At 36.4% G+C, this 25,975-nt stretch overlaps 1 protein-coding gene across 4 annotated transcripts in view; it reads left to right on the forward strand.

Moving 5' to 3' along the window:
* The window catches only part of DPP10 (dipeptidyl peptidase like 10), a 1,168,699-nt gene that overhangs the window by 1,044,444 nt on the left and 98,280 nt on the right, over positions 1-25,975 (forward strand). For all 4 annotated transcript variants that reach the window (XM_081142810.1, XM_081142809.1, XM_081142812.1 and 1 more), the window contains exons 6-7: positions 1,682-1,734; positions 1,836-1,917. In XM_081142810.1, the coding sequence (XP_080998936.1) occupies positions 1,682-1,734; positions 1,836-1,917 (135 nt within the window). The remainder of the gene's footprint in view (positions 1-1,681; positions 1,735-1,835; positions 1,918-25,975) is intronic.

Raw genomic sequence — 25,975 nt, forward strand, 5'->3', positions numbered from 1 at the left:
GCTCACTTGGCAGTGCGCTTTGGCAACAGAACTTTCTGAGATTAAAAGAAAAAAAAATGTTTATAGATGTGGTCACATTTCTCACCTGTCAGCGATAGTAGTAAATTTAAGGTTCAAAATTTGTATTCATTATGGAATCGTATAGAATACAATGTGAATGTCAAACTAGACAGCAGGAGAAATCATTTTTACATCTACAACTCTATAGTTTAGGCAATCTCAAATTTCATAGTTATTTCAAAAGAAATAAAGCTTCACCGGAAAACACAGTATTATAACAAATAGGGGAAGGATTGTCATTGCACCGCAGAGAGAACACTAGTATCACTTTACCAAATATGTGGCCAATCCTGTTTAATTGGAGCTATTATTGCACTGAGAAGAAATAACAATTTGACATCTAGGGAGTTTTAATTGGCAGTGTTACAATATTTGTGCAATGCCATCCACTACAGGAATGAAATAAGCCTTTTATAATTATATGCTGAAAATAGATGTATAAGTTCTGTAAATCCTGAAAATAATAACATAAGTTAATATGGCTAGATAGAGAAAATTTTTTTTCACTAGGCAACTTAGCTTAGAGAAAAATAATTTTCAATGAAATACAACATATTTATCATCTCCTTCCCTAAGCCATCTTTTGCAATTTTCCTCATTTACTCTCTGTTCCACTATTTCATAACTTCTAATTGCTAGGAACCAAAATGTAGAGATATTTTTGCATTATCCACTATGGTCCTATCTTTGGGATTTAATGTCACCCCATCATGGGCTCTGTGATCCTTGGAATGATGGCCTTTAAAAAGAAACAGGGCTTTTTATAAGATGGTACTAACATCTCTTGAAGATCACATACTTGCAAGCAACACTTAATAGATGATTTTCAACTCTCACTAGGAAAGGGTTGGGGGAGGGTCATCCCATTTTGTTTCTACCAATAAACACCTCAAGCTCTATGAGATTTCCCCCATTAGAATCATTACTCAACAAATATCTATTGCGTGTTGCATCCAAACATGACACTGCATAGGTAATTTACAGGATGCAAAGGTAATACACGACTGGACCTGACAGCATTCTAGGGGAAAAAGGAGACATTTACTTAAAATAGTTACGTATTTTACACTACAGGCTGAGAGTGTCCTGAGACTCAGAGTAATCTGTGAGAGAGACCAAACAGAAGAGGCAAATATTCCACCTGAGTTTGGGTAGGATGGTCTAGAAAGAAAAAACAAAGCAGGAAAAGTTCAGGATATACAAGGGGCATTTGTCTAACGTGGTTGAAGTACAGGCTAGGTGAAGGGGAGCAGTAGATGGTGAGGGTGGGAAAACAGGTAGACTCCACACACCAGAATCCTTGGGCATCGATGAAGCAGTGTGAGCTTTATTTTACAGGTAGTGAGGAATCACTAAATGTTCTCAACAAGATAGAATTATAATCTCAATTATACTAAGTTTAGAGTGGGATGTGACTGCTGGTTGCATGAAAAGTTAGAAGGCTATTGCAGTGAGGCTCAGAGAAGGTAATGAATTCCAGAACTGGAAGATTTCACATTTTGATTTCTCTCTGAAACCAAGTCTTGGATTTCCTGTGATTTAATAAGAATATATGTACACATTAAGATAGAGCCTTTATTTCAAGCTAGAGTCAATAACTTTTTTTTTTTTTTAATTTCAGATTTTTCATTACTCTTACACTGCTTCGTATGTGATTTACAACATACACACTAGGTAAGTTCTTTGATTTTTCTGGTCTTCATGAGAAATTGTCTAACTAAATTATTGTTGTAGGCGTCAATTTGTTCATGTAAAAATATTTACCTTTTTTCAAGGGAAGTTTGGGAGTTAAACCCTCCAGAAGTAGAAAACTCCGTCTTGCAGTATGCGGCCTGGGGTGTCCAAGGGCAGCAACTGGTAAGCTCGGGCATCGGGACGCACCGGGTACTGTAGGCGTGGCCCTGGGGAAGTGTTCACAGGGCCACTTCCTTGTAAAAACTGTCATTACATTAGATGTTCTCTATTTACCTTTATATCTTATATCTAGTATTCTAATTTAAGTATATATCAAGTAATACCAGTACTATTTTATCATGTAATTTTAAAAGTTTACAAAGTAGTGCATGATTACTAGTTAATCATGCTAGTTATTAATTTATTATCATAGCATTGCTAGTTTATAATGAAACCTAGGAGAGAGTCAAGAATACCAAGGTCTAGTTCTGTGACATTTCCATTACATAATCTTGTCAATTTTATGTATCCTTAAAGCATTGTTCAGGGTAACAATTTAAGACAGAAGTCTATCCTTGACAATATTCTTTTAAGAGAGGATTTTAAAATCGTATTTTGGAATTATCACAAGCTTAACAAGAAAATTATTTATGTATAAAACGGTTTGAGCAGTGCTACATTCGTGTACGTCTCCCAGTGCCCGCGTAAAGACGTCGAGGGAACACTGCTCAGGAAGTGGTATTGCTCATGTGGCACGAGTGTGCTCAGTTGGACCACTTGTTGCCAAATGGGTTTCTAAGAGAGGTGATGGTTTATACTTCGACCAGAAACAATGTGGAGTTTCCTGCTGGTTTTCACAGCCAGGTGTTATGTGGGTGCTTCTTCCCCCTGCTGCTGCTCTGGCCTGGGGAGCACGGTGTGCAGTGAAGACCCAGCCCCACGCTCTTCAGGGGAAACTTTGCAGCTGAGCTCTCCCTCCAGGTTCTCAGCTGCCGCATGTGGCTGAGGGCCAGCCCTTTTCAAATGTCCGCCCTTTCTACCAGTCTCGACGTGGCTTCTTCTGTAAATCCTTGGTTATAAAACTTCTGTTCAGATTGATTTTTCTGTATTTTAGTTATAATTCCAGTTTGGTATAACTTCCATCTTGCATTCTCTGATGTTTGTTTTTAAATCCACAATTATGTGTAATCAGTTTTAAAACAATTTATAGAGTGCAGACAGATTTTGTAATAGTGATTTTGAAATTGATTGGATTTGACTTATGGCTTACTATAGCTTTTATAAATGTTTTCTGTGTGATATGAAGAGTATTTGTCTCTTAGATCTCTTAACGATGATGTTTTTAAGACTTTTTTTTTTTACCAGTGATAGTGGGTATATGATCTTTTTCTTTAGTGCCCTATCAGTTTTATATTATATAATTTGAACTACATTTTAAAGTGTGAATGGTTTTTAATGTTAAATAATTCTTTCAGTAAATCAGGTTTCTTGATATCCTTGTCAATATGTTTATTTATTTACCTTTAATAATTCTGACTGACCAACCCTAACTCTTACTTTTAACAGAATCTTTTAAAAGAAGTTAAAATTCTCTAGATTTTTAAAAATTAGAATTGCTGCTTAAATAACAGCTGGGTGGGCTGAGGTATGTTTCTTATTCTCCATAGGCTTCAATTTCCTCATATATAAAATAGAAATATCTATACTATCATTTCATTGTGATAATTATTTGGGAAAAAGAGATATATCTCTTAATATGGTGAATATTATTGTTATTTTTTAATTTTATTTTATAAACCTAAGAAATACTTTCTTAAGCTAAATGGCGAGATAGGGAACTAGTGCTAGAAATTTCACATCACAGGAAGACTGTAGAATAATATACTGTTACTAAGCAGTGCTTCTCTTTATTGGGAAAATGTTTGGATCCTGAAATACCCTGGAAGCGAAGATACCTGGGCTAGAGTCTCTGCCAGTGGTTGGTCATAGGATAGTAGCCAAGTCATTTTCCCTCTTCCACCTAATTTTCATCAGTAGAAAACTGAGTGCATTTGACTGTGCTTCTTGGCTTTATTTATATTACATTCTATGTAATATAATTCTAATCAATAGTTTTTATTTTTTTAAACTGAGATTATTTTAAGTTTTTAATTATCAAAGTGATTGAGATAAAGAAAAGAGAATGTGAAAGTAGAAAAGAATTAAGGAGTCATTGACATGAGAGATAGTCTTTTTTTTTTAATTATAGTTTGCCACTCAGCAATATTTCCAAAGTCAGCTGTTCAATAATTAGTGTCTTGGAATAGGAAACATATTTTTTTGACATGCAAAAACAGCTTTCATTGTGTCTTGATGAATGAGTTTCTTAAACATATAAACTGCTTGTTAAATGTAGTGTTAAAATAAGAAACTAATTATAATATAGCAAAGTATCAACAGTAAAATAAAAAGTTATCCCTAGTCTTTAATTTCTCACATGCTTAACATGGTTTTATAGATCCAGACTAAAGGGCCATTGAGGAAACAAAGGTTTGCCAAAAATATTGAGAGAAGCCTACACAGAGTTGCCAGACATTGTACCTGAAGCTGCTTAAGCATCTTTACAGTTGAGTTTCACACTGGAATCCTATATAACACCGTGTATGCACTGCCACTCATATCTGCACTAAATGGTTGAATAATTGATTTAATAATTATGAAGAAAAGCCAATGATTTAAGGTGAAAAAAAATTCAAGTGTTTAAACACCATAGATTATACCCAGTATGTTTGCCTTTATCATGTGTATATAGAGAGATATTTTAAAGCAATGTATTTAATATATCTATGTAGAATTGTTTCTAGATCCATTCATTATAGTCATCCTGAAGACTGTCAGCAGAAACTAGATATGAAGGTGCTAGGACTGATGCAGGGAAGGCATGGATCCATGTATTTACAGACACAAAATTCCAGAACCCAGAAAACTCCAGATAAATTTATGTTTGTGCCACTGAGGAGTCTTGAGGAAATTCTTTAAAACTTTGGTTTTAAATGACTCTCTTATTCTCCAAGCCTAGAAGGAATCTACAATCATGTTAAAATAATAATTTGATATTCTCAAAGAATTAGAATTGAATCATTTGCGTGCCTCCTTTGGGTCTCAGTCATTCCCTTTGCAAGCCCAGGCATTGTTGTAATCAAAACTCTGTCAAATACCTTTCCCCCCTCTGCTGAGAGGTTTTCCCCAACATTTCTACATGCTAAACAAATTGCTTACTTCTCAGGCCTCTAATATTCTTCTATTTTACCTCAAATTATCTAATATGTTGTTATTTATTTGCATTGCTGCCTTCCACCGCCGACCTAGTCTTTCCAGAGCAGACATGATCCAGAATGTGCTACATATCTCACTCTCTCCCTTCTCACTGTCTTTCTCTCCCGTTTCTCCTACTCCACCTTTTTATCCATAAAACTCATTTTAACACAAGACAAAATGAAGTTTTAATAAGTATCTGGTGGTGCTGAGAAATTAATGAAAGGCTGACTATTATTTCAGTGGATTATGGGGCACCAAAGGAAGTTTTGAGGATGGTATAATGTGAAAGGAAGTCAAGGGTGAGAAGACAGGTCTAGCAGAAGAGTTCAGACAGACTGTAAGCAGTGGAGTCTAGGGGCAGGGAACTAGGCTTAGAGGCTATTATGTCTGTCAATCCATAACTGAGTTGATAACATATTTAAGAGGTAAGTAAATCAAGTTTTAAACTCAAATCTAAAGTTTTATTGCAGACCAACAATAAAAATTGCCTTATAAATATTTATTCAAGTATATGAAATTGTGAAAATGTTATATAAGTGTATTTCTATACTATTTTGTAAAAACAAATGATCATTTTAGACTCTTAATTCTTTAAACCACTTTACTGAGTGCAAATAAAAGATTCACATAGACAAAAGGCTTTGCACTGAGTACACGCAAGAGACTGTACATATTCAATGTATAAAGCGTGATAAGATGCAGATATACACTTGTAAATCCATCACTACATTCACTGAGGACAAACATATCCATCACCTCTAAGTGTCCTACCACCCTGTTTCATTTTTTTGTAACAAGAACACAGTATAAAGTATGCTCCTTTGCTATTGCTAATATTTTTTCACTGTATTCAGAGTAAAATAAAGTCATCATACCCATCCTTTCGATAGCATAAAGCATTAAAAATATCCAGGGTTTTACTTATCACAGTCTAGGTGTTCAAAAAAATCACTTTAATACATTTTATTACCCATAATTTTGAAAATATAATATTTACATAATTCTCAAAATAGAAATAAAATTATCAAACTTTCCAATTTTTTTTCACTTTACTGTTACTAGATTTTTACCTTAAAATTGTATTAAAACAAGCGATTGGCAATGGTTTAGCATCTCTAAGAAGTTTTATATTTTCTTGATGTCATTGTTTGCGTTTTCATTAATAGAAATTTTGAACAATTTCATTGCCATTTCCAGTATGAATTTAGTCGTTGTGGGTTTATAGTAGGTATTTAAGGTAGCATTTTTCAAACATGTCATTGAAATCTCAAGTTTCCTACTAAAAATCAACATCGTTTTCTTCATAACCCATTATGTATACATGTTTTTCAGAATAAGAGTAATTCTTTAATTATCATTGAGATATATTCAAGAAATATGTAATAAGCATATGCAAATATAAGATATACATGCAATTACACACACAGCACACGCACTCACTCATGCACACATAGTCACACACACCCGGCCGCTGCCACCATGTCCATTTTGGAATGAAAGTTTGGACTTCGAGCCCTAGCACCCCTGAGTTGGCTAGAAGCAGAGAAGATGGGGGGCCAGCAGGAGTCAGCGCTTGGCTGCAGTGTGCGTGGGGCTCGCTCCTCGCAAGCACACTTCGCTAGGGAAGGAAGCCAGAAAATTCACACCGTGAGCATCCTCAGGTGCTTGTCTCAATGACCGCTTCCCATATAAATGAACTTGGACTTTCGAAAAACTCATTCATCTTCATTAGTGGAGATCATTGAGAATAGGTCACCCTCTCATGTAATCCGTAGCCACATCTAATGTTTGTGTTTCAGTTCCAGGAAATAAAAGCAGCTCCTCTGCCCACATTCTAGAACCAGGTTTACCTACGGTCTGTTGGGTCTCAATTCAAATTTGACATCAGGAGAACCAATATCAAGATGCTCCTATAATTTCTTTATTCAATATTGAGACAGGAAATGTTAGATGAAACTTTATAAGATAGTGATGTTTCAGTTTAACAAAATCGACAACAAAAACACCCTTAAAATATCTCAGTCATTTTAACTGATAAATTTGCAGTGTGTTAAGGTATATATTTACATTAATAGATTATGTGTGTATGTAAATGTGATAGGAAATACATTCTCATATAATTAGAATACTGTAACAATGTTTATGTATGTGTAGAAAATAATAAAAACATGCAATTAGAATCTACAATTTAAAGGAAGATTAATTTGCATTGCTGTGTAAAAATCACACTCACACAAGCTAAGCACTCCCAGAAACCTCTTAGTGTCTTATGATTATGTAAATAGCATATTTATGACGTTTCTACCTAAATTCAAAGCTTTTCAAAATAAATTCTGTGTTTGTTTTTTTTTTAATAAACACTCATTAGGTTGTTTTCCTCCATTTAAATGTTGCACCTTTCAATGTAAGGAAAAACCTGAGCAACTTGCCTACTGTCGGCGGTACTCCTAGTGCTGCTGAAGTGCTTGCGGTGGCATTGTTAGAAGTCACTTGATAAGTATGTGCTGACTTCACATTGCTGACTGCCTTGGACAGTAAACTCTCTGAAGGCAGGAGCTCAATTTCCGTAATCCTGATAGCACAGGTAAGTGTCTACTGAGGTGAGGCGGTGGCAAGCGTCAGTTCTCCATAGAAAATAATAAAAGAAGCTCCACAGGCAAGATGCTGTAACCTGGGTCAGCATGTGGAAATGGAACATATTTAGATGCTGACAGTTTCTAGGTCAGGCCAGCCCTAGAGATTTAGAGAGTGAGCAGAAATGTTGCCAGGCTTATATCTGAAGGAAAAACAAAGATAAAGAAAGAAAGCAGGCTGCCCGTCTAGGGTGTGCCGTTTGAGAATACCTTGTACCGATGCTGGGCGTGTAATGCTTTCTTCAACGTTTGGAAAAACAAAACAGAATTCAATACTTTCTCACACATTGAACCACGTTAATGATGGGACATCCGCAATTTACTTCTCTCTTTTGGGAGGAGGTGATAGTCTTTGTCCCTGTTTGAAGTGTTTTAGTTGGTTTATCCAGCATGAATTATAAAAGTTTAGACAGATTCTAACTGTTATGAACATGGTGCTTATTAGGGATATAAAAGGTGCAATTTCTGTATTCCAGGAACTCAAAAAAAAATGGTGTTAAAAGTGAGGATACACACCTCTGAGAACAAGTGCAAGAGCAGGATCCCAAGATAGGCCTCCTCTTGCAGGGGGAGCCCTCCTGAGGTGACAGGGCAGTTTCCTGGCGAAAGTGACCTGCAAGCTGAGTTTCGACATTACACATCAGGGCAAAGCAGGACTGCAGTGAATTCTCAATAAGGAAAGAAATAGACTAGACTTACGTGGAGTCACCTGCTTTAATTCTTTTGCTTGTATTTTTAATAACAGGAAACTCTCACTTAGATAGTACATCCAAATGTGAAAAGGTAGAAAGAAAAAAATAAACCAGAAATGTAAAAAGCTGGTTTGTACTAGGAAGAAGACCCGACACATCCTAGTTCTAATGACGACTCATACATTTCCCTTAACTTATGTTTAAGCAATTTTGAGTTACGTAGGAATAGTGCAGTAAATGCAACAACCAGATCTGCGCTCCCCTGCTTGTTTTCCAGCATAAATAGCAACTTCTATGGTGCTTCTTGTCTCATGCTCCTCCTAACATTGAATTAAATAATAAATTGTGGAGAAAGAACCATGGAAGTTCCCTGATCGCAGATTTTTAAACTATAAATCTAAGTCGTGCATAATGAAATGTGCTGAACAAGTTGGACAGCTCCTGCTGGGCAAACCCCTGGCGTGGAATGAAAATGGAGATGATAGTAAATGTTCCCAAGTATTAGCTCCTCTGTGTTTCATTACAACTAAACTTTCGCACATCTGTTAGTCTTACTTGCGACCATACAGCATATTCTATGGTGATGGGAAGTCATATTCCATAACAGTCTAAATAGAACTTACCAAATAAGATTATACCATTGTTTATTGTGAAACATCCTGCACAGCCCTGAGGGAAAAGAATTCCAATTAGAAAAAGTTCAGTACTCTAGTGATTTACTGTGTTTTATTAAATGGCATGAAGAGAACTCCCTGAGGGGAACCGTAGTCTGCTTTACTGTCAAGACACCTCATGTCAGAAATAGCTCGGCACCCTTGAGATGGTCTGGTAGAGGAGCCTCTCCACGCTCCTCCTTAAGAACAGCAAAGGAAATGAACATGAGGAAGGAAGCTTCATCTTTTGGGATACTCTTAACCACAGCGGGAGCTGGAATCTCTAGGGAACAGGAAATAATAATTCCCCAGGGCAAGGAAAGATTGAAGGCAAATATATACTTCAGCAGGTTTTGGGAAACAGAGAAATAGAAGAAATTGACAATTTGAGCTTCACCACTGTTCTTACAGTAAGAGAGAGAACAAGCAGATAGAAAATCAGCAAGGGTATAAAAGATTTGATCAGCGCAATCAACCGGCAAGACATAATTGACACTTGCAGAACACCGTACCCCGCAATTACAGAACGCTTGGTGTTTTTAGGTGCATACACTGGGCCCTAGAACAAGTCTCAATAAGTATAAAAGAATGGGAATCACAGAGAGTGGGCTCTTGAAGCACAAAGGAGTTAAATTAGAAATCAAAAACAAATTACACACACACACACATTTTTATTGCTCTAAGAATATCTCCAATAAGAATTATGGTAATATATATCTAGCAATTCCAAATGTAGAATTTATCTTGTAGAGATATTGCACATATGCCTGAAGACATTTAAAAAGTAAATTAATTGGAATATAATTTAAAAGCAAAATAAAAGACTAGAAAATACTTAGATCAGCATTAGGAGACTAGTAAAATAAATTAGGGTGCACAAAACAATAAAATATTAGGAAGCCATTAAAACAAAATGATTCTTCTATATGTGCAGATGTGCAGTGCCATTCAGTAATAAAAGTCTGTATGATTAATTAGTATGATGTCAATATGAGCAACATAATAATATATTACATATAATATATAAAATATATATTATATGTATATAACAGATATAACTTAAATAAATTCTAGAATTCACAAGAAACTGTTAAGAGTAGTTGTTTCCTGGCAGAAAACTAGGGTTTGAGAGAGATTTTTCATAGTATTTAATTTAATATTATTTATGAACATGTCCTATATTTTTAAAAGATATGTTATAAAAGTTATTAAGGATAGCAAGACAAAGTTTAAAGCTCAAAATTAATTGCTTTTAATGCAACATGTGAAAACGAAAGCACATCAGGTACTTTTAAAATACAGAAAAAGGTGACAAGTTTATATATATAGAGAGAGAGATAAATCTTGTTTTCTGAACTGTATGACAGCAAATGTCATATGAAATGGCAAGAGATTTTACTGGTGTTACAGATATGAAATATAATCAAGGGTAAAGTGGGGAGGGAATAATACAATGTGCACAAAAGTAGGTTTACAGTTGTGAGCATGAAAAACAGTTTATTCTTCTATTATTAGTTATTAATTATTGTATTATTTTCCACATGAACAACTCTAACCTCATTTTGCCCCACCCCATATAATAAAGCACTAATAATTGCTAGTTGAGAGTAGTAGGGTAATGGGTAATTTAGTCTAAAAAATATTTGATGCTGTAATATTATTTAAATGTGAGGAGATGAATTATACTTTGAGAAGAAACAAAAAACATAAAGAATTCATATTTAAAGCTGAATAAAAGTCAATTGTGGCTTTAACCTTCAACTGTACTTGTTAGAAAAAAGGCTAACATTTAAAATAAATGTTAAAAGATTTAATATTTTGTTTCTAATGTGCGCTGATATGAAGAGTAGAATGAAGGTAATTATATTACAAATTGGCACCCAAATATTTATCCATCAAAATTATTCTGATAATTACATTTTATGTCCCAGAGCTGAACTAGAACATGGGCGTGAACATAGCTAACAGTGGCTGCTCACTAATTTTTTTGACTTCTTTTTGTTTATCTATATTCAGTCTTCCAAAACAACTTTCCCTTGGAAAAATTACACCACCTTCTAACCTTTTTTTATTCTAACTGGCTTTATGTCTCTAAAAAAAAGCACTATTTTGTCCCTGGAAGCATAATGATATATATCTACTGATACATCTGATCTTTGAATACATTCTTAGAAATAGAGTTGTTTTTTGTTTTAAATCACTATCACTTTTTAAAGTTGTCATTTACTTGATATCAAGAAACAATTGAAAAAGGAAAACAATATTCTACCAGGAATAAGGTACACTTTACGCTGGGAAGTAACATCCCACTTCCAGAGCAGCGTCCAAGTGGCAGAGCTTGCGCTGAAGTTGAGTAAATGGTTTCTCAGCTCTGCTGTGGAGGAGTGAGCCGCTAACCAACAGTCCTCGTGGGACTGAGCTGTAACCTCTGGACAAAACTTCAAAAAACACACACAAAAAGGAAAACAAACAAACAAACAAACAGAAACTCCCCCAAGATTCCAAAGCTTGAAGAGACCCAGGCAGATTCTGGAAGGGATTTAAAATGAACAGGAAGGTGAGCAGCGGGGTGCATGGCTGCCCCTCCGTTTCTGAGGGGTTTGTCCTGCAGCCAGCTGTGCTGGAGGCAGAGGTGCGGGCGTGGGGTGCGGACTCCGTGAAAGAAACCCCCGTCTTTCAGCAGCCAGGGGACGAGCCCCCTGCGTGCCCGAGCCTGCCAGGCGGCCAGCGGCACACCCTGAGGGCCAGGAAGAGGCAGGGCCGCTGGGTGAGTCCACCGAGCCACGTCTCCGGCTCAGCCTAAATGCGGGTGCTTGAATTTTCAAGTGAGGTCTTGAAAGGTGCTGTTTTGTTTTCCTCCAGAGTCAGGAAAATAAATGCATATAGGAATGAGGGCAGAAAGTGCATCAGCATTATATATCTATCTATATCTATATCTATATCTATATATCTATATCTATATCTATATCTATATCTATATCTATATCTATATCTATATCTATATCTATATCTATATCTATATCATCTCTATATCTATCTATCTATCTATCTATCTATCTATCTATCTATCTATCTATGCATGTATAGAAGATAGATATAGATATATTCGATGCTGATACACATGCACATGTATACATATGTAGATATATCTGTTAAATAATTTAGAATTTAAGGATAGGTGGTTGTTTATTTCTATCAGTCAAATGCCAGGTAAAATCCTGCATTCATAAACAATGTGGGTTTTTCTTTACATTTTTGTGCCTAATATATTTGAAAAGTTTAAGCAAGTCGGTCTGAAAGTTCATCCTAAATGATTAATGATATAGAATCATTTTAACTTTTTTCTAGAACATTGTAAACTTTTGAGATTTTAGGTTGTTTTGATCTTATTTCCGAAATTTAAGATGTATTATTTTAGAAGCTAATTCAGTTTTACTCACATGGTTAATAAAATATTTATTCAGTAATTCAGTTTTCTGGTAGCATGTTCTTACTCCCAGAGATCATGACCATCAAGAATTTAGTTAGTAAAATGTGGAAAATATTTCTTATAAAACAAAAAAGGCACTTGAATTTTTAAAGAATGGGAAGTTTGTTTTTAGAATCTTCTGTGCATTAGTCACTGGAGAGAATTCAGATGTAGTGAAACTGAAGAACTGCTGAGGCATCAAAGCAGAAGGTGGTAAGTCAAGAAATACTTGGGGCAAAATTGCAATGGATATAACACAATAACATGCACATAAAGCAAGCTGAATGCATATTTTTAAGGGGAGGTAATAGTGGGTTTGTTTTCTTAGAATCATGGTTTCTTGATTTGAGGATTAAACGTGATGTGCATCTATTTGCAGAAAATGCAAAGGGATTTTGCAAAAGAAACATGTATTGGCAAAAATGTGGTATGGAATTTGGTCTGGATATTTGGCTAGTTATATCAGAGAATCTAAAGAAGAAAAAAGAAAAGAAATGCTGGGATAGAATGAGGTTGGATTGGTTGGCCTGGAGCACTGTTGGCTATATATTTAATGGGATTATAAGTGGAGAGCCACTGAAGTCTTATGCATCTGAAATGGAGTTTAGGGTTACTCCAGCAGGTGTGTGTATAATGGATTTATTTCAGGGCGGCCCAGTGGGATGTTGTCCATTGACCTGACTCCCCCCCAGTAAAGATTTGAAACAAACCCATTACACTTGTGGGTATGGAAAGGAAAGTTGCACAATTTGTAAGTGGTGTGTGTAAGGATTATTTTTGTTGAGCTAAATTAGAACATGGTCATGTGAAGAGGCACAGATTATAAAAAGGATCCGAGTAAGTGTCTCATATATGATTTGAAAGGAATAAGAAATGGTGACTCCAAGGGAAAAATGGTGAAAGCTGAGAAGTAAAGCAGGTTGAGGGCTAAGACGTCCCTGTTAAGTAGCATGTGTTTTGAGTGGACATGTACTTAAGGTAAGGATAATACGTAAAGGTCAATCCATTTCTTTGGGAGATCCTCACCCCTGTGTTTAAGGAAAATATGAAACTCTTGATCTCATTTGATCACACTGATTTTAGTTAATCCTTAATATTTTATTTCGTCAAGATGAGTTTTGTTATTGCTACTGAACTTTGCTGACATGAATGACCCACATCTTAGAGAAGTTTATGCAGTTTGAAAACTATGAAATAATTGGTCCTTGAGGATGCAAATAATGATTCATATACCAGTTCATTTTAATTTAAAATATAGGACCTATTTTATTTTTTTTAATTTTATATATGTGTGTGTGTGTGTGTGTGTGTGTGTGTATCTTTATTGATTTCAGAGAGAGAAAGGGAGAGTGAGAAAGAGAGATAGAAACATCAATGATGGGAGAGTCGCCATTGATCAGCTGCCTCCTGCACACCCAAGACTGGAGATTGAGCCCACAACCTGGGCATGTGCCCTGACTGAGAATCGAACCGTGATCCCCTGGATCTTAGGTTGCTGCTCAACCACTGAGCCATGCCCGGCCAGGCAATAGGACCTATTTTAAAAAAATATTTTTAAAAGCTTTACTCTGAATACTTTGGTCTGCAAGATGTTCTGATTTTAAAACGGGATGGTAAAATGCATTTAAGAAATGCAATATAATATCATGGATCTCAATCAAATTAGTAAAATCTTTAAGAACCCTAAAGTAAAGAAAGAAAAAAGAAATGATCTAATTTTGTTTATCTCAGTGTTTCTTAGTTGTCTTATCCTAGGATCCAGACCAACAGTGAAAAACTCTTCCTGTAAAGGGCAAGATAGAAAATGTTTTTGGTTTTGTAGGATGGTAGGCCAGATTGAGGGTATTATGTAGATACTTAAATAACATGACAAAAACCAAGTATTTTATTGAGGAAAATTTTATTGCCATAAAATTTTATTGAAGAAATTAAAAATAAAGTAATAAAGTACAGTGTTTTGTATTTCATGTCTACTGATGTGAACAATGAAATTATTTTATGAGAAAACCTTTTACTTAATTGAGTTTCCAAGTAAGTGCTCCTCTCATCAGAACGATGGCAAATATTGGTCTACAAAAACTTTTCTTAGCTTGTAGGCCATACAGAAACAGGGCAGGCTAGGTGTCACCCATGCACCATGATTTGTTCATCCCTGCCCTTGAAGGTGGAGCTTTCATGTTTTATATATAATGCCACCTATTAGAACTAGTGTTTTATAATATCACTTCTCTACTTTGAAGAGCAGAGAATGGTAAAGCTGATCGACATGACCCTCATATGAGAAGGATTTTTAACAATGGACTGGAAAAGATCATGTTCTAAAGGAGCAAGAGGGAGCAATGAGTATCTTGAGGTATGAGCTATAAGCAGGAGTCACTAGAAGGGGCTGCTGGATAATGACATCCTCAAGGACACCAGGGTTCAGGTATGGCAAAGAGGGAGGTGGGACCTTCAGAGCAGATACAGAGCAGGAGGAATCTGGTTGGTTTTGCAGTGCCAGTTTTCAGTTGCAAAGTGAAAGAGTTTGGAAGGTTGATTTAATAAAGGGCTGGGGAGTACTGAGCATTATCCTAGGAATGACAGCATGCTGGAGCAGCAATTGTTAGTGGCATTAGTTACAATCATGCTGTGACAGACGGGAACAGGAATAAGTAATACGAGAGATTTAGTTGATAAAGTCTGTATGAGGCCCTAGCCGGGTTTGCTTAGTGATTAGAGCCTAAGCCCTCAGGATGAAAGGGTCCCAGGTTTGATTCTAGCCAAGGGCATGTACCTCAGTTGCAGGCTCGGTCCCCTAGTTGAGGTGCATGTTGGGGGCACCTAATCGATGTCTCTCTCACACCGATGTTTCTCTCTCTCTCCCTTCCACTCTTTCTGAAAAGCAATGAAAAAAATATATACATATCCTTGGGTGAAGATTAAAAACAAAAGTCTGTATGAGGAAGGCAATCACTAAGCGTGGGGCAAGGAGACTTAATTGCTATGATGTTGTGATCCATAGGAAGCTTGATAGTCATCCCTGGTAGGATGAATGCTGTTCCAGGGCATGTTATTGCGCCCTGGCCGGGTAGCTCAGTTGGTTAGAACATTGTGCCCATACACCAAGGTTGTGGGTTTGACCCCCGTCAGGGCACATACAAGAAGCAAGCAATGAATGCAGAAATAAATGGAACAGCAAATCGGTTTCCCTCTCCCTTCCTCTCTCACTAAAATAAAATTTAAATTTAAAAAATAGAAAGGAAAAAAGGACACTCTATTGCTTGAACTGTGTGATGAAGGGTTCTAGACAGCAGACCTACAGCCTGTGTGGCCTAAGTGACTTTGAGGAAATAAATCGGGGTGTATTACATCAAATGTCCCCCTCCTCCACTTTGCATTGTGGCCCCTTTCCTTCTTACTACTTTTAAATTCCCAGAAAGTGATTTTCAGGGAGACCGTTCTGAAAGTTCAAATAAAGCCATCACCTCTGTCCATCTTTTCTTATCCCAGCCTCCGCTTGCAGACCCAGAAATGCGCAGGCGCTGTGACACCCTCCCAGAACCCCTCTGACTTCTTGCTTCTTGATCATATTACATCTCCTCAGGAGTTCTGATACCAAGTCATCGGTGGAAACGGAATTTGGACTTTCCCCAAAGGCATCCTGTTATCTGTCACATCTATTTTTCTACTTCTATTAGTCTCTGTATTGTCTGTTAGAACATTAAAGTATTATGTGCATCACACTTGGAAACGTCCACCACCCACCAAAGGCTAATGTGAAAGGAGTCAGTCGTAACAGAGGCTATATTACATGTTTGCTGTACTATAGCTGTAGAATCAGAAAACCCACATAGGAAAGGCGGTTAGAGATTCAGTTTGCGATCTCCTTTGCCTTAGCTGCTAATATGTCAGTATCATTGATATCGCTGAGATCCCACTTCACTTTCTGCTTCTCAACCAGAGCAGAGCGTATGGAAAATAATTGTTCAGATTCTTTCAAAATGAAATGAATGGTTGTAGGGGGACGATTAATTTTTTTCAATGCACTTTATTCATCTTTGTGTCTCCACAAATGGATTAATGTTATTCTACTCAGTTTTTAGATGGAGCTGCATTGCAGAGCCATCATTCAAACCAGTCAAAGAAAAACTATTCAGAAAGCATCTCCTTATCTCCATATGTTTCCCCAAATTTCTCCAGTTCTCAAATAATTCTTTGATATATATAGTCTGGCCCCTCTCACTCTCTTACACTAGTCTCCTTGCCTTGTCATTTTTCTTCTTTTCTTTCTGTTTTTTATACATGTGCTTTCATCATCTGATCTTCTAAATCTACCATTTCTGGCTTATTTTACTCTGCTTGGAATATTGTTTTAGCTTCCTATGCTTAGCAAAATCCACTGGGACTTACAGGCTCAGCTAGACTGTCGTGTCTCATCTGAAGCCTTTTCTGACCCTGTTTCCCTCAATCAGATTCAGACTATCTCCTGTCTTTCACTCACATGCTAATAGTTTTGTGCACCACTGTATTGTAGGGATACCATATTTTGTAAATTAATGAGCTTTTTCCTTACGTTTCTTATTTTAAACTGCGAATTTATCAACAAGGGCTAAGACTTAGCCAATGTTGTCTCATAGACATGGTACATATTAGGAATGTAGTAGAATTGTAAATGAATGAGTTAACGTAACTATCATGTGCTTATGTCTTTCTCCATAACTTATCTTTTTTCATTTTTAAAATTTCTTCATTAAGAAACTTAAAAATAATTTCCCCAGTAATAAGTATATATTGGCATATGTATTTATTTATATATTTATTTATTTTCATTATCACCAAAAGTTTATAGTTGACATTTGAGCTCACTCTTAGTGTACATTCTATGGGTTTTGACACATGTATAATGACATGTCCCCACCCTTATAGGATCATACAGGATTGTTTCATTCTCAAAAATCCTCTGTGCTCTGCCTATTGATTCCTCCCTCCCCACTTAACCCCTGACAACCAGCAGTCCTTTTACTGTCTCCATAATTTTGCCTTTTCCGGAATGTCACATAGTTGGAATCACACAATTGCAGCCTCTTCAGATTGGCTTTCACTTAGTATTTGCATTTGTACCCTCCATATCTTTTCAGCCTTGATAGCTCAGCTCTTTTTAGTGCTGAAAAGTATTTCCAACATCATTATTGCTGGGTAAAGTAGTCTTGGTTGTAGGTTCTGGCTTTTCATCACATTAAATATTTCATTTCAATCCCTTATGGCCTGAAACTTCTCTGTTGTGAAATCATTGATCAGTCGTATGGGAGCTTCCTGTAGATAACTAACTGCTTTTCTCTTGCTGCTTTTTAGATTATCTCTTTGTCTTTAACCTTTGCCATTTTAAATATGTTGTGTGTTGGTGTGGGCCTCTATGGGTTCATCTTATTTGTTACTCTCTGCACTTCCTGGAATTGTGTGTCTTTTTCCTATGCCAATGTAGGGAATTTTTCCATCGTTATTTCTTCAAATAAGTTCTCGATTCTTTGCTCTCTGTCTTCTCCTTCTGGTTCCTCTATGATGTAGATTTTGTTATGCTTCATGCTGTCCCAAAAGTCCCTTAAGTTATCCTCATTCTCTTTAAATGTTTTTGTTTTTCTTTTTGCTTCTCTGATTTGGTGTATTTTTTCTACCTTGTCTTCTAAATCTCTAATTTGAAATTCTGCTTCATCCAATTATCATTTTATTCCTCCCAGTATTATTGATGTCAAATATGGTATTCTTTATTTCTTACAGATCCTTTTTATGGATTCTATGTTCTTTTTCATGCTTTTGTAGTTCTCACTAATTTCCTTGAGCATCCTTATAATGTTATTACTGTGAATTCTATATCTGATAGAATTCCATTTCTTTGCCTCTATTTAATTTAGCTCTTTTTCTGGAGAATTCTTTCATTTTTTTATTTAGACCCTATTTCTTTGTCTTTGTATTTTGGATACCTCTTGTGTCTGTTTCTATGTATTAGACAGATCTGCTATGACTCCCACTCTTTGTGGAATGGCTTTCTGTAGTAGGAGACTCCCAGTTGTGCAGTCTCCTTGATCACCTGAGTTGAGTGCTCTAGGAATGTTCTTTGTGTGGGTTATGTGGCCCTTGTTGTTGTAATTGAGTCTTGATTGATATTTGTCCATTCTTGTGTGGCAAGGACCTTCAGGCTGGCTGTGAGTCTCATTTCTGACCACAGCATGAGACCACATGAAGTGGAATTTGCCTCAGCAGAGCTTAGTGCCTACTGAGGTCCTTTTTTGGATATGCTGTTTATGAATCTTGTTGGATCCTCCTTTGATGCTGTCTAAAGCTGGCCACTGGGTATGTCGGTTCTGGGCCACTTGGTAGAGACTCTGGTGCAGACCAATGTCAGTTGCTATTTATGCTTGGCCCTTGGAAACCTGTTTGCAGCTCCAAGTAATTCTCAGTTTGTAGCTGTCCCTACTGAACTTGGGTGAGTGCAGGAAGGACCAAGATGCACACCAACGCCAACTTTTACCAGCCCTGGTACAGGGGCTGTTCAGCAAAAGTCTTAAGACATTCCAACAATATCCACCTCCACATCCCTTTGACTGCCAGCTGCCTATTAGGCTCAGTCACTGAAAGAGCCTCTGGCAAATGTGGGATGATGGGTGAGTAGATATCTTGTGAGGTGGAGGTGCTATTCAGGTTTCAGGTAAAATGGTGGGTATGGATCTGCCCCAGAGCCACAAGACTCAATCTGTCCTGGATTTTGGCTTGACCTCAGCAGGGAGGAGCCACTAGGGGTCAAGTTTGTGGAACCACCAGAGACCAGAAGGTAGATTTGCTGGAAGCCAGGAGGAGGATTATATCGGATCTCCCATGAAGGGGAAGCACCAGGCCATTTCATGGGAAAGTGGGGGGGATGGCCCTGCCCCAAAGCTAGACAACTCAATCATTGATACCCTCTGAGTCTGCCCAGACCTCTACACCCTGACTCTGGCTGCTGATTTTTCAGCAGGGACTAAGCTCTGTGAGGTGGGAAAAGAGGCAATTGCTTTCCCTCAGACTGATGCTACCCAGAGAGGAGTGCTCCACTGCAGAAGGATGGTGTCTGAGGTAGGAGAGAATGACTCAACACAGGGATTCTGGTGGTGTACCTCCACTTCCCTCCCCAGAGCTGGAAACACCAGACTCTCCTTAAGTGACTCGAGTCCTCCTCACCCTTCCTCCACCAGAATCCAGGGTGTGTGGCTGTGAATGAAATTTTGTGCATTAGCCCTTTATGAGTGTGCATGCATCTCCAGTAGACTCCATCTCTCCCTGGCAAACAGAAACCCGCTGCTTTTCACAGCCAGATGTTATGTGAGCACCTCTTCCTGGCTCTGGGCTAGGGATCCCAGCATGGAGTTTAGGCCCCACCTTTCTCAAGGGGAACCCCCTACAGCTGAGATATCCCCCCTGGAACCTCAGCTGCTGCCTGTGGGAGTGGGACCAGCCGTTTTTGCATCTCTGCCCTTCCTACCAGTTTCAGTATGGCTTCTCCTGTAAGTTCTTGGTTATAATACTCCTCTTCAGCCACTCTTCAGTTGGTTATTCAGGTTGATTGTTCTTTAATTTAGTTTTAATTCCAGTTTGGTCCTGGGAGGAGGTGAGTTTACCTTCTACCTACTCTGCCACCATCATGAAATCCCCCTAGCCTTTATTCTTTATGCAATGATGAGTAATAGAATAATTCTTTAATTGGGTAATGTTACAGTCAAAGCACTGAGAGGAAGATTTTGATTTGTCATTTTTTAGACATAAACAAGTGAGGAGAAAGAAGGGAGAGAGAACAGTGAGTAATAATCTATGGCCAATACCAATCATGAATTTCTAAGCATCAGAAATTACTCTTTTAAATTACTCTTACATGTTTTCATTCACAAAGTAAACTGTTATTAGGGCAGATTGTGTTGTTGCTACACATACTCATAGGGAGGGTTTAATTACACCCTATTGTAGTAGTCAGATTACTGAAGCACAAGGAATAGCCACCTCTCAAGAGCCTCATAGGGGGGAAAATAGTAGGGACATATTTCAAGTGTTTTTTTCTTCTAGATTCCAAGTTATGCTTGAATTTAGATAATTCTTATTCTCAGTTCATCATTGCTTCATTTAAATTTAAGTTCATAAGAACATTAACTAGAATAAACAAATTAATTCTAGACACACAGATGTTTCATTACTAAGTCCACATTCCTATGGTTATTTTACTGATATCCAATATTTTTGGAAGATGTAGTAAAAGGTGTTTGTATGATTCTACATTACAAACAGAAAAATAAACAAAAATACCTATATTTCTTCATTTGTGGCCACGGAAGCCTTGAAATTGCATGAAGTAGAATAAAGAGGCCAGCTGTGGGAAAAATGTGTATGGGAGATAGCCAAGCCTGGTTCCACCGTCTGCATTTTTCAATTTGTTTTCTTATCAGCATGCCTATAAACTGGAAAGCATTAGGCACAGACTCATTGATAAGCATATGATAATTTCTTCCCATCTCCCTCAACTCTCTTTTAAAAGAGATTCATCTATGGAATCTCTTTTAAAATTTTCTCCATTTGAAATGAAATAAAAAGAGTTACAATACAAATATAAAACCAAATTGCTTTAACATCAGAGGCTAAAATGCATATATACATCATGCTTTATGCTAATCCTTGGATGGATGAGAGAGAGGAGTTAACTCAGTTTGCTCCCAATATAAATATCAGTGAAGGATTTCCTTACCTATGAGGGTTTGAAGGTTAAACTGTTGCATGCCACCTGGCAAGTAAGATTTCGAGAACAAAGCAAGATAATTGGCTTAGGTTTATTTCAGGAGGAAGTGAATCCATTAAGAAGATTTCTGAAGGTTTTCAGAATCAATGAGAAGGTTGGAACTCCAGGACTAGAAAACAAGCAGGAGCCATGAGGAGCCAGGCATTGTTGAACACAGGAATGTATTGAGTAAAATTAACGAAGATGCTGCATGTGACAACTACTTCAGTGGGCATTTCACCTCACCCTTGCTGGACCCTTGAGGTTTCACTGATGCTCTTGTGCATAATTTCTCAGCTATAATTTATTCCTGCAAGAATCAGAGTCAAAGGTGGGGTCATCACCTTGGGATGTTTTATCTGGATTTTTGTCTTTATGATTGGGGACTAGGCTCTACTTTCCCCCAATACTCACCTAATGGAAGAATCCTCCAAAATAAGAAGGGAAATCAGAACTGAATGGTCAAATAAGGGGAAATGTGTACACTACGTTACTGATATGGAGTAAAAGGGGATAAAGTCATTAACCTGCCATCTTCAGATGCTTAACTTTTTAAGATAACTTGATAAGAATGTTTGATTCTCTTCAAATTATGATCATATCTTTAATGGCCAATCTCTAGCTTCAACTATTATTTTTTTAATCTTGACCGTCTATGTACAGGTACATTGGTCAACATCCATAACCTGATTTTGGTTTCTTCAACCCTGTAGACCACCCATAGTGCTAGTACCACCACTTTCTAAGTGAGTATACTACATATCAGAGAGGTTAACAAGTGTCTTGCCCAGTTTTTCAAAGAGCACTGACAGAGTTAGGTTCCATGTCTCTGTGATAGAAATTCCATTTTTCTACATTTTTTTTCATTTTTATTTTTCATTTCAAGTTCTTCTGCCATAACACAGTAGGCAGTAACATTTTACCCTAAATTAAAGTTCTCATACATTGGTTTTATTTTTCTTTACCTGCTACACTGACAGTGATTTGTAGGTGCTTGCATTAGAAATCTCATTAGATTGTAAGGTTTTGTCTTTATATAACTCAGGCTGAGCACAGTGCCTAGCATATAAAAGATGACAGATACATATTCACTTTTTGATGGAGGACTATAAGAAATGAAATAAGGCAATATAATGGGGTGATAAAGGAAAAATGAAAGAAAGTGGAGTAGAGGAAGAAAGGGATCCATTTTGATACATATACATCAGCGCATAAGAATATTTTTTAATGAGATAATAATGTTAATGATTCTCTTCTGTGAATCCCAGTTGAATACTTGGGGCCAATAAATATATTTATTATTTTTTCAATTATTAAGATGATCTATTTATCATAAAATCTTCTCTTATTCTAAATGAGATTTATGTACTGATGTTGCCAAGAGTCTGCTGTTAACTTCATTGATTGGAGTTGGTCTTCAGTTCTCTCTTTGCTAACTTTTACCTGGTATCCATTTTCCTCCAGAAATTGAAGTATGGATAAGAGGGCTTTGGAACTGAGAAGTGACTTACATATTTATGACTTTAAGACAAAGGGTTATATTTCACTTCTTTGAAAATGCGTAATGTTCTGTAACGGTTTTAAGAAATAAGAACTCTTTGAAAGGGCTTCCTTGATATGAATAATTGCAAATGTCAAGGGATGAGAGTCCTCTGATAGTGATTATGTCTCCAGAATGTCAGGTGCTGGTGCAAAGGTGACATGAATGATTTGAATGAGTTGTTCTATATCCCAGTGATGATCCTGCAGAGAAATGAAAGCAGTACTCAATAACCCACAGAGAGATTTATTCAAAGTCAAAATGTCAGAGGTAATCAAACTATTTAACTTGTGTTCATAGCTTTACTTTGAATTATATAAATGGACATTCAGATTTTATTGCATACTGGTAAATTAAGGAAACAGAATTTTTATAATGTTGAATGATGCACTGTGGCATTCAGCAATATATTCATAGTCTTTGCGGTGATATTTTAAATGAATTATGATTGTTAATAAAATTTCTGCATAACATTTTTCTTTTAAGTTTAACATACATGCCGCAAATATGCAGAGCTAATCCTTGTGAACCCTCCCATCTACATAATGCCCAGAGTAGAAACAGAACATTGTTCATATCCCAGAAGGCCTTGCTCTGCCCTTTACTAGTCACTACTCCTTTCCAAGGGTAATCATTATCCTGACTTGTAACATCTTAACTGACTATTATAAACAGCACTGCTATGAGCATTTTTATATGTGACCTTTGAAATTATATATATATACGTGTATATACACACACACATATATATGTTTATGTATATATGTGTGTGTGTGTATATATATATGTGTGTGTGTGTGTGTGTGTGTGTGTGTGTTAGGTATATACTGATATGTTATCCATCTGGATACACAGAGTGTCCCAAAAATGTATGCACACTTTAACAGCTGATAGATAAATTTTGAAAATGAAATGTATTTTAATAAACACTGCCTTTTTAAGTATTCAAAGTGTGTGTATACATTTTGGGGGGACATCCTGTATATTCATATACATTTGTGTTAGTATATACAGACAGTCCCTGACATACGATGGCTTGATTTACAAATTTTCAATTTTACAATGGTGCAAAAGAGATTCTCATTTACTAGAAACTATATTTTGAATTTTGATCTTTTCCTGGTTAAAATACTCTCTCTTGATGATGGCAGCAACAAACCAAAGCTCCCAGTCAAGTATGTGAGCATGAGGGTAAACATCCAATACTCTACAGTGTACTGGATTAGTAGTGATTTCTGGATATTGTGTTCTGAGCACATTGAAGGTAGGCTGGGCTAAGCTATACTGTTCAGTAAGTTAGGTGTATTAAGTGCATTTTGACTTATGGTATTTTTGACTTATGATGGGTTTTTCTGTACATAACCCCTTCATCAATTGAGAGGCATCTATATCTTAGATGGAGTTGCTGAGTCATATATATATATATATATATATATATATATATATATATATATAAAATGTATGTTCTGCTTTTGTAAAAAGTGTTACAGAGATGTACAAAGTCATTGTACCAGTTTACTCTCCCACCAGAAGTACATGAAAGTTTCAATTGCTTTAGCTCTTTGTCAGCACTTATTATTGGCTTTCATCTTCATTTTAGCCATTCTATTTGTAAAACCAAAATACTCTGACATTTTTGTCTACTTATATTTTTTCATGTTACCAAAATAATCTAATTGCTATTAATCAAAATAAGGGCTTTTTATTTATAAGTTTATACTTAAATGTTTTTAAAAGTTGTCGAAAATGTTTTTTAGACTGAAATGTAGCATATTGCTGAAAGGGGAAAATTTTACTTCACTGGAACCAGGTCCATTAATGGAATATGGCTTAACTATTTTTTTTACTTATTAAAATTTTTTAAATGTCTTGCAACATCTATGTGTATGATGGCTTATTCTTACACTCTCTTGATAAAAAACAATGATATGCATATTTATGTTTTAATACTGTTCATATAATGAAAGTCTTTATTGAAACACGATAACATCTGTCCCTAATAATGACTCTCAGTCACTGAAAATCTTCCCTTGTGTCATTTATTTCCAAAATAACATTACATTAAATTAATTTTATAACAAATATTTAGTTTACTTTAATTTAAATTCATTAATAAATTGATAAGCTGTCATGATTAGAAATTAAAATATTTTCTTGGTAAATTAAAAGGCAAAGGTTCCATACAAATTTTGGAGCCTGTTTTGGAACAGAGTGTATGATGAGATTGGAGTATGGTTGATGAGCCAAAAAGAGCCAAAGAGATGGTTATCTGAAGGTTAAAAGTCTATAAGGGCAGGGCAAAATATTGTATACCAACTATACATAATTTTTTCAAAGTAAAAAAAATACTTATTTACTTCAAAATTAGTATTCTTAACTGGGGGTGATGTTGCCTCTCCCTCCTCCAGGGGACATTAGGTAATGTCTGGAGACATTTTTGGTTGTCACACTGAGGGAAGGGGCTGCTACCAACTTCAAGTATGTAGAAGCAAAGGATCCTGCTACTCACTCTCGATGTGAGGGCAGTCCTTCCAACAATGAAATGTCCAACCGAGTGTTAACAGTGTCCAGGTTGAAAAGCCCTGCTCTAAGTTACAAAGCAATCTTACTGTCATTTGTTTCAAATTAAATAAAACTAAACACCTGTTCATGTACCCACATGCCAGACTAATTTCTGTAGAACTACCATCATTTTTATTACCACTGAAATGAATGTGGTTACTGTATTTATAAATATACTAACTTGTATAATTTCCATGTAAGTGTGAATGTGATCAACTCTTTTTAGCATATTTTATACTTAATGTATGTTTTCCAGTCTTTTCTGTTTGACTACATGTTTTTCACTTCTGTCTCTCATTGGACTTCTACTTTCCAACACATACTGATATTAAAAGGCAAGCATATACTTTTCCATAGTTATAATTTCTTCATGATATTACATATATTACTGTAACTCCTTTATATTTTTATGTCTATTTATAAACTGCCAATGAGCCACTAACACTGAAGCTGCTGTAGTAGAGCCACTGCCAGAGGCAAATGTCTTTCTGTTCCTTATTAGCAACCCTTTTCTTTTTGCAGACTAGAACCTATCTAGCAAAGAAGATGAGAATACTAGTTTTCAAGGGAGTCTTGGAAATGTATATTTCTGGCTTCTAAGGACCCATGGTGATAAAAGATTGTA

Source organism: Miniopterus schreibersii, assembly GCF_964146895.1.
Source record: "Miniopterus schreibersii genome assembly, chromosome: 7".
Lineage (NCBI taxonomy): Eukaryota > Metazoa > Chordata > Mammalia > Chiroptera > Miniopteridae > Miniopterus > Miniopterus schreibersii.